This window comes from Staurois parvus, unplaced genomic scaffold, assembly GCF_062004578.1.
Source record: "Staurois parvus isolate SC_StPar_1 unplaced genomic scaffold, SC_StPar_1.0 ptg000601l, whole genome shotgun sequence".
Taxonomy (NCBI): domain Eukaryota; kingdom Metazoa; phylum Chordata; class Amphibia; order Anura; family Ranidae; genus Staurois; species Staurois parvus.
In genome coordinates, this window is record NW_028318397.1 from 1,724,919 (window position 1) to 1,739,328 (window position 14,410).

Below are 14,410 nucleotides of genomic sequence, written 5' to 3' on the forward strand. Positions count from 1 at the left end.
GAAGAAGAAGAGGATGAGGAAGAAGAAGAGGATGAGAAAGAAGAAGAGGATGAGGATGAAGAAGAAGAAGAAGAAGAGGATGAAGAAGAAGAGGATGAGGATGAGGAAGAAGAAGAGGATGAGGAAGAAGAAGAGGATGAGGAAGAAGAGGATGAGGATGAAGAAGAAGAAGATGAAGAAGAGGATGAGGATGAAGAAGAAGAAGAAGAAGAAGAGGATGATGAAGAAGAGGATGAGGATGAAGAAGAGGATGAGGATGAAGAAGAAGAAGAGGATGAGGATGATGAAGAAGAAGAGGATGAGGATGATGATGAAGAAGAAGAGGATGATGATGAAGAAGAAGAATAGGATGAGGATGCAGAAGAAGAAGAAGAGGATAAGGATGAAGAAGAAGAAGAGGATGAGGATGAAGAAGAAGAAGAGGATGAGGATGAAGAAGAAGAGGATGAGGATGATGAATAAGAGGATGAGGATGAAGAAGAAGAAGAAGAGGATGAGGATGAAGAGGATGAGGATGAAGAAGAAGAAGAGGATGAGGATGAAGAAGAAGAGGATGAGGATGAAGAAGAAGAGGATGAGGATGAGGATGAAGAAGAAGAAGAAGAAGAAGAAGAAGAAGAAGGATGAAAATAAGAATTCCAGTCCAGCAAAAAGTGTCTCTGCAGAGAGCTCCGCTATTTCTGACAGTTCTCTGTCAGTTCCTTGACATTTACAGCAGTTGAAACATTGTATCTATTTGTTTCCGAATAAAAACATCTGTATCCTAAATGGAAACAAATAGATACATTGTTGCAACTTCTATAAATGTCAAGGAACTGTCAGAGAACTGTCAAAGAAATAGCAGAGCTCTCTGCAGGGACACTTTTTGCCGGCTCTAGACGGGTAGAAAATTGGCCGATTTTTTTACCATTGATGGTAACGTCGGCCACTTGAACAACCGATTTTTCGTTTTTTAAAAGAAAAATCTGCAGTTTTTCTCCCCATCTATGGCCTGCATAATTAGGTAAAAATGTGAATGTCAAATACAAAAATTACCTATAGGAAAAACATCTGCAATCAGAACTATGTACTCACTAGAAATATAGTATATTTTGCATTTAATTTGGATTAAAGCCCAATTGAAAACTCGTGATTTACTGCAATAAGTCTGCCTGTACAGTAAAAAAAATCACATTCTAAACAAAAATCTTAAATCTTATGTAGAGCAACCAGGCTCAGACACACCAGGCTTGTGTATCCTTACTATTATAAAGCTGCCCAGATTACACCCTTGGTTCAACTTCATGCCATATCCGACATGCCATTATGTAGTCTCTTGGATGTGATGGAGGTCCATCCAGTCTCCCTCTCCTCTCTTAGATGGATTTCTCCATCATTATGCCCTAAACCTCTTAGCCTGGTTCTAACAAACACGGGGGTTGATTTTTACAAAACCTGGAGTGTGCAAAATTTGGTGCAGCTGTGCATGGTAACCAATCAGCTTCTAACTTCAGCTTGTTCAATTAAACTTTGACAAAAAAAAAACAAAAAAAAAACCTGGAAGCAGATTGGTTTCTATGTAGAGCTGCACCAGATTTTGCACTTCCCAACTTTAATAAATCAACCCCACTCTGTCCATTTGGGACTCTTCAAATACTCAGGTGGATATATATCACCCCATTTTTTTTTTTTCAACTATTTGGAAGGTCAGAGTATAACCAGAATACATGAAGCACATGAAAAACCGGTTACAGATTACAAAAGTGCAGCTGGTAGAGAGAAGGCAAATGTAAATTGACATTGGTTAGGGACTCAAATGAACATCAGCATATTGTAACTATACCAAGCTTAACATGAATAAAACATACTAAAAAAGAATAGATTATATTCATATAACAAAAATCTGTAGTGGCATAGTAGAAAATACCTCATAAATCTTAAAATAAGGGGATATTCCAGTAGTCCCATTTCTTATTATAGATATGCATGTAATCGTATAAAGTATGATAAATGCATTCAGTAAGTTTGATCATTTCCATTCTAGATAATACCTGTGTCCAAGGTGCAGAAGAGGAACACCAGTTATAAGCTATCACCCAATATCACCCCACTTGTTACTTCACCTCTTCAATTACCCTCTATTCTTACTGAGGATGGATGACCCTCAACATTCTAGCTGTGGAGGCAACAAAGTCTACACCTTGTTAACAATGCAAGGATTCCACACTTTTCCACAGCTCTGGGAAACTCATAATTTTCATAATAAAGTACTCTATCTGCAACTACAAACATCTTGTGATATCTCTACTTAAAATGCAAACCTTTGGAATGAAAAATGAACAAGGCATATCCCTCCATAATGTGTACTAGCATCAATCCAATGCACTTAGTCTGGCTCGCTCTCCTCTCTGACCACTCCTCTCTCTGCATGACTCAATTCTGACAATCTAACTGGACACCACAGAATCCACCGTGACAGAACCACCCAGGGGCCTCTGCTGTTCATGATTCCCTATTATCCTGTGTAGGGGGCGGTCCTTTCCCGCCACTCAGGTCTCATTTGACACTTATCTCTACTCTTTGTACAGTGACACAAGATTCCTGCCCCCTACCTGCTAGAGCGAAGAAAAAGCCTTTGATCTGTGTGGTTTAGAAGAGATGGCTACAGGAAAACAGGTACAACTTATGTGGAAGGATTTGTGCATTTCACTTTTTTATCCTACCTAATACACACTGACACTAATAATAAAAAAATGATGTTTGTAGTTCTACCTAAAACACACTGACTGTGGTCTTTAACCTCAATCTTTAATTTTGAACTTGTCCTTTAAGCCTAACCTTGACCCAAACCCTGACATTGACCTACATCTTCCCCTAATTTAGCCATTTTTCTTTTCTACTTTACATCTTCTCCTTTAGTAGGGAGAAAAATATATATATTGCATCTTTTTCTCCATTCAAGGAGGAGGAACAAACACAGGTGTGGGCTGTAAATTGCCGATCAGGTGTTCATGTGTTCAGGAACTGTCCTGCAGACAGTACAAGACCCGGAGCTGCTGGTGCAGCATGCTCCCAGCACAAAAGCAGTAGCACATATGTGTGGCCCCATGGTAGACTACCAACTTCCTGAGGCTGTTAATTATCAGGAAGGGGTTAATGAAAAACTGATTGCTATACTAGAAGACTCTCATGAAACATTTCTCTCAATTTGGCAGCCATGACTAAACTTAACAGCAGACTACATCTCTGAGACCCTTCTCCATCTCTGAGACCCTGACTAGCCTCTCCACTTTGAACAAATATTTTCAAAACTAACATGGCAACCTCTGAAGACTTTCCCAACTTTCTTTAACCCCCCCTCCCCCCCCCCCCTTTAATTCTTATGTGCTCATTCCACTTTTGCTTTCTCTTCTAGTTCTCCCCTCCTTTTCTACTTTCCCTATTCTCTTTGGCCTCATGATTACAGGTCCTACCATTCAAAGGTATGGAAAGCCCTGTACCTCAAGCTCTTTATTGTTCTAAATGCACCCTCAGGCAACTATTTCATGGCGTGTATCTCTGAATAGATTATGAACTCAATGAGTTAGGGCAGCATGTTGCACCTTAGGATTCATGAGATGTGTTTGATTGTTACATAATTCTATGACAAATATTTTGCCTTTATAAGTTCATATACCTGGTATTTTTGATGTAATGTAATATGCTTACATCCAGAGCTCCTGAATTCATGCTGTATACCTCTGTCTACTCTTCAAAAATCATTATTTTGCTTTTTATAAACTGATAAGTGCTGCAGCAAAATGTTAAAATACCCTGTGTTGGCAGCATATTGTCAGACCACCAATTTCATATACAATGCAGAGGCCCAGCAAGCCAGTGCTCTGTAAAAACTTGTCTTGAACACTGCCCCAGTCTAAGTAGTGCTTTTGATTGGAACAGTGTTTGGGTGAGATGGGGGATATTGTTACAGGCCAATGCACAGTTGGATTGCAGCTTTGTGAGTGAGGGTGGTGGATATCTTAACCCTTGTTGCAGAACCTAGCTGTTCAAGTTAAAAAGTTAAAGGAAAGCAGTCTAACAGTATAATCCACAATAAATCACAAGGGTTCCTCTGGGCTTTAAGTTGCCCAGTATTGAAAATTGGGAACATCTCAAAAAAATAAATCTCAAGCACTGAAAACTGGGACAGCTGTCAATTGTAAAAAAGAAAAAACATTTAAGCAAGATAACCTACCTGTATATCTGACAAACAAGGGATGGGCTCAGTATATTTTAGGAAAACATCTAGTTCAGAATTGCACTGAACAAACCCAACATCTCAAGATATGCTGATACAGGTTAACATATTCCACAGTGCTTTACAAGAGCTGACTCAAAACAACAAAAATGATGGTATAAAAAAAAGCATGCAACATCCCAAGCAGCAATTTTATGGAATCTTCTAGTGATGTGGAGCAAATCACACAGCTGTGGAAACATTGAAGGTTTGAAACAAAATACGACACCGACATTTTTTGGCTAGTCAGCACCATTTTGAAGTATTTGATGGTATAGCTTGTACATTAACATGTCCAAAATAAACCATATTTTTCCTGCCAAGACCATTTTGAATAAGCAAACACATCACAGATGGATTAATTTTTGATTAGTTTGCAAAGTTATTTAAGGAACTTTCCACATGCAAGGTAATGTTATTCCATCACTACAGACATAACAATGAATAAGCTCAACAGGTTCCCAATACAAAAAAAAAACTAATAAAAATAAAAGAAAAAAGTTTAAACTTCAACAATGAGTGCCACTTTCAGAAGTTTTTGGGCTGCAGCTATTGACTGTTAAGTTAGTCTTTTCTTTTAAACACACAAAGACCTTGACCAGGTACCAAATGAGAGACTACATATCAAAATTTGAAGGTCAGTGTGCTTGCACAGCAAATCTCACATTGGTTTTGAATACGAACCAAAGAAGAGAGTCAGATGGGGAGTGGTAAGCAGGAATGAGCAGAGAAGTGCATAATGACCTAATTTTTTCTAAAATCTGGTCATGCTCAGTTTGTAGGTATTCAGAATGTTGGGTTCACTGGTGCAGGTAAAGACTTACACGAACACGTCAGCAGGTCCCAGCAATTTATTATTCCACTGTCAGTTGAGGCAACAAGATATTTGGAACAATTAAATCTTCCAAAACACACACTCCTGTGCAGAAAAGAGAAGAGGTTAATGATTTTAAGCCCCAATAATAACCCGGTATCAACCAAAAGCCAGAATTTAAAAAGACACTGTTGTCGAAAAAACAAACTGAAAATAAAGGAAGAAGTATTAAACGTACCTCTACAGCAGGTGGGAGTCCTTACCTCACCGTGCTTAACAATCCTCAGTATCGAACATCTTTTGAGGTGTGTCAGATGCTTAGTCCCACGTTGTGCTCTGTGGTTCCATCCAATGGCCACTACGCCAGGATTAGTACAATGTTTTATTAAAAAAACATTTTACTAACAAGTAGAAAAAAAAAAAGGAAAACGCATACATACACATAATCATAGCACACAGTGATCACATGATTAGGAAACACTCTGATCGGTTCCCAAAGAGGTATAAACCCAAAAGGGTTTTTTGCTTAGACTGGAGGAACACTGCTACCTGTCAAATCTGAGTACCCCCCCCCCCCCCAAAAGATGCCAATCCGTTATGGGGAGCTGGGGACGAAGTCTTAAAACAGAACTTCCCCTTTTGGGTGGAGCTCCGCTTTAGGTATTGGTGTAAAACTCCTACAAATAAGCTTGAGTATCACCTACAGTTGACTGCTCTGTATGCATTATGCATTGAGAATGATCTAATTTATAGATGGTGAGCCAGATTGAGGGAACCAATTCAGAAACTTCTGTAGCAAAAAAACACAGCTACAATATCCAATGCAATTTGTATTTACCCTGTATGGCTGTGTTGGAAATAATAGAGGGGACAGGACTAGGCTCTACACCAGAAGTAATGTTTACTAAGCATGAGAACAGAAATGTTCAACTTATCAGTCCTAAAATGAAATTATGGAGTTAATGTAGAGAACACTAAAAACTAATTTTTTTTCTTTTTTTTTGCGTAGTCCACTTGATTTTCTTTAGTTATAAAGTCAATGTCATATCAGGAGTCTCCAAACCTTTCTAAACATAGGGCCAGTTTACTGTCCATGAGACTTTAGGGAGGGCCAAACTGTGGCCAGCTGGAGCAGGAAATGGAGCCCAGTGTCAGTGGGAGTAAAATTATACACAGGGGGTGTGGAAATTTTTGAAAAAATTACTTGTCCAGGGACTAAATCGGGGCCCCAATCTACTTGTCCCTCATGACAATCTACTTGTTCAGACAACAACAAAAAAAAAAATTAACCAAAACCGTATTTAAATCGGAAGTGATTTTAGGAACGTCTGGGGCTTTTAAAAACAAAAGAGGCTTTATGGCGACTTAAACATGTAATATTTTTAATGCGCTTGTTTATCTCCTCCTCCCCTCCCTGTCTTCAGCAGCGCACCCGGGAACTAGCAGGGAGGAGAGACCTTGCAGTGTAATGAGCACCGATTGGCTGCTCATCAAGAAAGGGTGTGTTCCCCATTGTTATGCTACTGAGAGGAAAAGTGCCCCATTGGTATGTTAGTGGGAGGAATAGTGCCCCATCATGGGTGTTGATTGGAAGATCAGAGCCCCATTGTTGGTGTCACTGCGAGGAATAGTACCCCATTGTTCCGCTAGTGGGAGGAATAGTGCCCCATTATTAGTGGCAGTGGAAGGAAAAATATCCATGATTGGTGTCAGTGAAAGGAATAAGCACCGTCATTGGTATCAGTGGAAGGAACAGTGCTCCCAAGAGCCGCATACAGACAAGTAAAGGGACGAATTCAGCCCAGGGGCCACAGTTTGGAGACCGCTGTCATAAATAATACAAAATGTAAAACTAGCAAACTCTAAATTTATCTCAACAACATTTCCAGCGGCTATAACGGAAAATAATAGCTACTTACTGGTAACTATATTTTCTCAAAACAAACAATCAGTAAACAGTAAACCCACAAATAAAATGTGTTTGTTATGCATTGTGGAATCTTATTTTTATATATATCTGTTGTTTTGGCAGGTAAATTACTTTTTTTGATGTAAAAATAATAATTTCAATAGTTTTTCCATTTTAAGCAGGGTGGATAAAAATCAATGATTTAAAAAAAAAAAAATCGGATTTTTTTTTATTTAAATTGGATTTTTTTGATTTAAATCTGATTTTTTTGAATAAAATGCTTTTTGAGGAAAATATATTACCATCCAAAGGTTATTCCATCATGAAATAAATATTAGTTTTTTAATTATGTAGAATAAGGCTGTATATGTTTAATTTTTTTGGTAAATAAATTCCATTAATCCATTAACAATGTCATGCTCTTCCAGAGGTTTTTGTAAGATTATTGGGCAGTTTCTCTGCCTACAAGATATTATCACAGATGCTTGGTTTACTTTTGCAGTTCTCAAAACTGAATTTGACTCAGCGGAGATCACAGGCCTCTTCTTCACAGCAAAAATGTTATAACATGAACAGAGTTAAGAAAGACCTTAATCCTAATTTCTACAAACCTATGAATACAGAATCAACCCCTTCAGTGCTAAGTTTCAAGAAGTTCAGTGAATTGAATAGAAACAATATTTTTCTGATTGTTTGGAGTGGAATAGATCTGCACAAGAAGAAAGTGAAACTAAGTGTGAGGAGGAAGGGGCTGAGAGTCTAAGTTTCTTAAAATATATATATTTTGTTTAGCCAAATTAGTTAACAAAAATAACATATGCTGTAATTTTATTGTTTCAGATGAATAAATCTATTTAAATTGTTATTATTAAGGTAATGATTTTTTTTTCTCCTTCCTAACTACAACAGAAAAGTTGTCCAAATATGAATGATTAACCTATTAAACTGGGGATAAAAAAACTAATATGAAAAGTTGTTATTCTAAAAATCTTCATCTACTTGCATATTAAAGTTATACCAGCAAGAATTAGTCTATGTAGAAAACTATCATTTAAATCAAGCCTTACTGACTAGTGATTTAAATCAGTTTGATTTAAATCAAATCCACCCTGATTTTAAGATGTACAGTACAGACTACAGATCACAGTAGCCAAAGTGAACACAACAAAGTAAACCATATAAACCAATTGTAAGCCTGGAGCTCATAATAAACACTCTCTTTGCATGTGCCTGACAACTACTTAAAGGACACCTGATATGAGAGAAATATCAGAACTGACAAAATTGGGTAATTCTAATTTCCTCTGACTTCACTTGCTGTACGCTCCATCCAGTAGCTAAAGCTCTAAACCATAAACAACCAAGCATCTTGCATTTTCAGAAGTTTGACAAACAAATCATTATAGATCAAAATCAAACAAGTCACATAATAAATCATTGCTTGAGATGGTAAAGGCTAGCAGAGCCCCATCCCCTCCTTCCACATCTGGCAAGACAAACAGACAGTGTAAGGCTGTATTCTGACCAATGATGCCTCATTATATACAATAAATGTGAATGCAGTACATCAATTATATGATCGATGTATGCATTTTGAGCTTCCTACCTTATTTTTCCTGGTGGCTGGCAGAAGGTATGTTTTAAGTCCCAAGTGCTTGTCTCCCATATAGTAAGAACTTCTTCAAATCCAACAGCAAAAAGAGAGCCATCTTCAGAGAAGCAGCAGCCAAGAGCCTTGTTTCTGTGATAACTACCCACAAAATCACAGCTCCAGCCAGTGCTTTGTTCTGTAAAAAAGTTGTAGACAGAAACAGGTATTGGAGTAATCAATGCAAAGTAAAAATTAGCTGCATGTTCCCCTTCACCTAATTTTATGTGTCTCTGCCCTAACAATTTTACAATAATGCAAACAATGAAACCATGTAGGCAATTTTTGTAGAGAAAAACAACAAGATCAATAGATCTAAATTGGCATTTCCTGCTAGGGACCTGAGGTGGTTTGATCAAGTGGCAGGATCCTTTTTTGGTTTTCTATGTGTAAAGAATGCAGATCAATTACTATGCTGCTGCACCATTCCTCACACTCTATGTTGCTATACCATTTCACTGTGCAGAAAAGCACTGCATCAGGGCAGAGGATGCGGGACAGCACCGCAGTATAGAATGTGTGGGACAGTGCAGTAGTGTAGTGTACTGCACTGTAGCACTGTTCCATATGTTACTCAAAACGTTAAAGGCAAACAGTTAAAGTGGTACTAAACCCACAACAGTAAAATCAGTTTGTATATTCAGTAAAGCATACTTGTTATACTCAGTGTGGAACATAAGGGGTTAATCCTCTGCATTGTTTAAAAATGCTGTTTGACCCTAACTTCTCTGATCCTCCCCTTCTTTCAGTGTCTCCCTCTTATCTCCTGGTAAGACATATCTGTGGAGACACTTTGCACGTGCTCAGTTTAGTGTGTATTGCTAGAGAGGTGGGTTTTTTTTTGCTTGGGAGAGTGCATGTGATCAGCACAGGACCAATCAGCACTGTGCAGACAGAGGTCAGGGTTTTGCACCCTCCTAGAGCAAAAAGAAAACTCCTCCAAGCCTTAACATGTGCTCTGCCGGACACTGATAGAAGTCACAAGACTGCTGATGAGAAAAGGTATTTAGCAGTTTATATTTACTAAATTAATTACACTTCCATGTTCTGTGTACTGTGGGAGACCAGATATAGTGAATGCAGAGTCCTGGGTTTAGTAACACTTTAAATACACTAAATAAATACACATATGGGAGCTGTTATACCTGCGAGTTCTAACTTTCCACAGCTCTACCACAGCACAGCCCTGCCTGTTAAGGTAGGAGTCCTTTTTCTCTCTTGCAGTTCAGTAAAACTTTTAGGCCTGTGACTGGACAGTGATTGGAAAAGCAGCAGACTGATGAGCACATCCCTTCAGTGCTCAGTTGTGGAAGGGGCATGCTAATATGAGGTAAAAAACAGATTGGCTATTTCTGCTGTTTTCCCTCCTCCAGTCTGAGTTCTGCTGTACAGTAGTTGTGTCTTTTTATTTGCCTGGAGTTCAGCTTTAAGAAACTCTCTGCCAAAATCAACTGCCATTAATGTACATTCACATGCTTACTAAATGGCTCCACAGACCTTCAGCAGACATACAAAACACATGTATGAAGGTGCTTTTCTTGCGAAGGGAAATTACCAGAACCCATAAAATTATTGGTCTAATGACAGTTAAATGACTGCAAGTCTAAAGCTGGCCACACACAAACACAAATTTTGTCTGGTTGCTAATGAACTAGCTGAAATTCTATCAATGGGTGGCCCTGTCAGCACCACTCTGCTTAACATCCTTTGATTGAAAAATTTCTGATAGTTTTGCAGCTGGCACCACAGTAGGAGATTCAACCTCCACTCTGGTTTGGTGTGGATAGAGAAATCGGTTAGATCTGTTTCGCTTGTAGGGTGAAAAAAAAACCTACAAGCGTGAGGCCAGTTTTAGACTAGTAAAGGCCACATTCTTGTAAAGAAAGAAAGAAAAAAAAAAAAAAAGCGCATTCTTTGTCTCCCAGCTAAGTTTAAAGTGAAATTCCACAATACTTTATTGTAAATAGTCTAGAGAAAGTACAGTTGTGTTCAAAATAATAGCAGTCAGACATCACTAACCTGATCAATCACTGTTTTTGGTAGAAATTATATTTCTACATGGCAAATAATTTTGTAAGGGACCGCCCGGCGACACCACTAGCACTCCACTAATCAGGCGTCCCCAGCGCACGGAGTCTAAGTCCTAGAGTACTTGTTCACCAGGGCCCCTGATGGTGGGGATGGACTTGGAGTACCCCGGGACCAGGTCGTGCTTACTGAGGATACCCGTCAGTGGTAGGGGTGTTCGCCAGGGGCTCCCACGGGAGAGAGCCTGATATGAGGAGGTCTGGAGATCCCGCTGAGAGGGATGGATGGATGGATGGATGGCTGGCTGAGCAAGTGCAGAGTCAGGCAAGCCGGGTCGGTAACGGGGGGGACAGTACGGTACAAGGCAGCGGGCAGAGAATAGTCGGGTCACACGCCAGGTCAGCAACAGTAGGTCAGATCCAATAGGGGACATACGGAAGAGAGGTCAGGCAAAGCAAGGGTCTGGGCAGGAGAATTCAGCAGTGGTCAGGTACAATCCGGGTCAGCAACTTACAGGTACAGGTTCAGGATACAGGATGCAGGGCAAGGACAAGACCAGAAGGCACCGAATGACAGCTTTAAATATTGCGCCCTGGGCTGCCATTAGTGCCCAGCGGGCGGCCGCGGCTCCTACTGCGCATGCGCGAACTCGCGCGCCGCGGCCGGCCCGGACCTAGAGCTCGCGTCCCTGCACAGGGCGGCATACTGCGCCTGCGCCGGGACCATAGCGGCGGGGATCGAGGGGATCCCTGACAAATTTACTAGCAGGTGTAGTAGAGTAATAGACATCCAACAGACCCAACAGTCATGACATGCATGCTGCTGATTCTGTGTAATTGAATCACTAATTGAAAGGGGCATGTTCAAAATAATAGCAGTGTGGAGTTCTATTAGTGAGGTCATTCATTTTTTTCTCAAATCCTGAGGTCGTTCCAGACATTGTTCAGAAGAACAGAGTACTTTGATTAAAAAGTTGGAGAGGTGAAAACATTTATATCTCCAATCAACTTTTTAATCAAAGTGCAGAAAATGATAGGCTGCTCAGCTAAAATGATCGCAAATGCTTTAAAATGGCAACCAAAACCTGAAAGACGTGGAAGAAAGCGAAAAACTACCATTCGAATGGATAGAAGAATAGCCAAAATGGCAAGGACTCAGCCAACAATCAGCTCCAGGAAGATCAAAGAAGGTCTAAAGTTACCTGTGAGTACTGTTACAATTAGAAGACGCCTATGTGAAGCCAAGCTATCTGCAAGAAGCCCCTGCAAAGTCCCACTGTTGAATAAAAGACATGTGCTGAAGAGGTTACAATTTGCCAAAGAGCACATTGACTGGCCTAAAGAGAAATGGCGCAACATTTTGTGGACTGATGAAAGTAAGATTGTTCTTTTTGGGTCTAGTGGCCGGAGACAGTTTGTTAGACGACCCCCAAACACTGAATTCAAGCCACAGTACACTGTGAAGACAGTGAAGCATGGTTGCGCAAGTATCATGATATGGGGATGTTTCTCATACTACGGTGTTGGGCCTATTTATCGCATACCAGGGATCATGGATCAGTTTGAATACATCAGAATACTTGAAGAGGTAATGCTGCCTTAAGCAGAAGAGGAAATGCCAACAAGACAACGACCCCAAACACACCAGTAAACAGGCAACATCTTGGTTCCAGACCAACAAGATTGACATGGAGTGGCCAGCCCAATCCCCGGATCTTAATCCAATAGAAAACTTGTGGGGTGACATCAAAAATGCAGTTTCTGAGGCAAAACCAAGAAATAGAGAAGAACTGTGGAATGTAGTCCAATCATCCTGGGCTGGAATACCTGTTCACAGGTGCCAGAAGTTGGTTGACTCCATGCAACACAGATGTACAGCAGTTCTCAGAAACAGTGCTTATACAACTAAATATTAATTAAGTGATTCAAAGGAAAGCAAAATCTTCAAACATTTTTCAGTTTATATAGTGAATGTTTGAGTTTGTAAAGAAGAATACAAACACTGCTTTTTTTTGAACAGTCTAATATTAACTATTCTTCAATTTCTTTTAGAGGAACAACACAAAGTTGATATATTTTTCTTCATGTTTTGATTTGGAATGGAATGTGTAGTGTTCCCAATGCATTTGTGTGTATGGAAATAAAAGCTATTAGAAGGATTTTGAGCTTTATTCACTTTTTTCAACACACTGCTATTATTTTGAACAGAACTGTATGTGCAATCCTTTGCCAAACACACCTAAAGGCTGGTTGGGGAATGATTTTGAGGCATGCGCTTCTTCAGCTCAGACTGAAATTTTTGGCTTCTGTACACTAAAAGATAGCATCGCTCTTCCTCTATTCTTTTCATAGAACAAGGAATTCCGCAAATGGGTGAGAGGAGTACCTGCCTCTGCTCCCCTTTTACCCAGTGACAGAAAACCTTGTATTCAGTAAAAGGAATACAAGGCTTTTAGCGACTGGTTGGGGCAAGAAGAAGAGGAGAGTGAGATGCTATTTTTCACTGTACACAAGTGAGAACTGTCAATCTGAACTGTGGAAGCTCATGGCTCACAGTCAGTTTCCAGGATAACATCCCCAGTCACCCCCAGGTGTGTTTGGCAAATGGATTGCAAAAACACTTCTCAAGACCATTTACAACAGAAAAGTATTTTTTTCTGGAGCTCCACTTTAAGTCTATGATTGAATTAATCAATAGGACAGTGTAAATGTAAAATTTACATTTAACCACTTGCCCTCCTGAGGATTTACCCCCCTTAATGACCAGCCTCTTTTTGCTACTCGGCGCTGCACTAAATCAACTGATAATTGCGCGGTCATGCAATGCTGTACCCAAACGAAATTTACGTCCTTTTTTTCATACAAATAGAGCTTTCTTTTGGTGGCATTTGATCACCTGTGCGCTTTTTATTTTTCACGCTATAAACAAAAAAAGACCAAACATTTTGAAGAAAAACGATATTTTTTACTTTCAGCTATAAAAAATATAAACTCAAAGTTAGTTATAAATTTAGGCCAAAATGTATTCTGCTACGTTTTTGGGAAAAAAAATCCCAATAAGTGTATATTGATTGCTTTGTGTGAAAGTTATAGCATCTACAAACTATGGTATAGATACTGCAATTTACGCCAATTTTTTGCTATACAGCGCTGCACTAGTTTAACAGACAATTGTGCGGTCATGCATTACGGTACATAAATCAAATTTATGTCCTTTTTTTCACACAAATAGAGCTTTCTTTCGGTGGTATTTGATCGCCTGTGCGTTTTAAATTTTTTGCGCTATAAAAAAAAAAAAGGCTGACAATTTTGAGAAAAAAAAAAACATTTTGGACTTTTTGCTATAAAACATGTCCAGTAAAAAAAATTTAAAAATCTAATTTCGGCCAAAATGCATTCTGTGACATGTCTTTGCTAAAAAAAAACCCCAATACGTGTAAATAATTGGTTTACGTGAAAGTTATAGCATTTACAAATGGCGGGAAAGATACTGGAATTTTTAATTTTTTTTATACTAATATTGGCGGCGATCAGCGACTTATGGCAGCGATCAGTGATTTATGGCGGCGATCTGCGACTTATGGCGGGACTGCGGCGGACATTATGACACTGGGGGGGGAACTGACTTGGGGGTCACTGACATCCCCAGTGACACCAATACAGTGATCAGTGCAAAAAAAAAAAAAACACTGACACTGTACTAATGGCACTGGGGAGGAAGGGGTTAACTTTATTTACTGAAAGGGTTAACTGTGTG

General features: G+C 39.4%; 1 protein-coding gene across 1 annotated transcript in view; it reads right to left on the reverse strand.

Annotated features, from left to right (window-relative positions):
* WDR75 (WD repeat domain 75) overlaps positions 1 to 14,410 on the reverse strand; it is a 163,416-nt gene that overhangs the window by 69,013 nt on the left and 79,993 nt on the right. Inside the window, exons 14-15 of the mRNA XM_089692704.1 lie at positions 8,585 to 8,765; positions 5,080 to 5,174 (exon numbers count right to left, since the gene is read on the reverse strand). Of these exons, the coding sequence (XP_089548830.1) occupies positions 5,080 to 5,174; positions 8,585 to 8,765 (276 nt within the window). The remainder of the gene's footprint in view (positions 1 to 5,079; positions 5,175 to 8,584; positions 8,766 to 14,410) is intronic.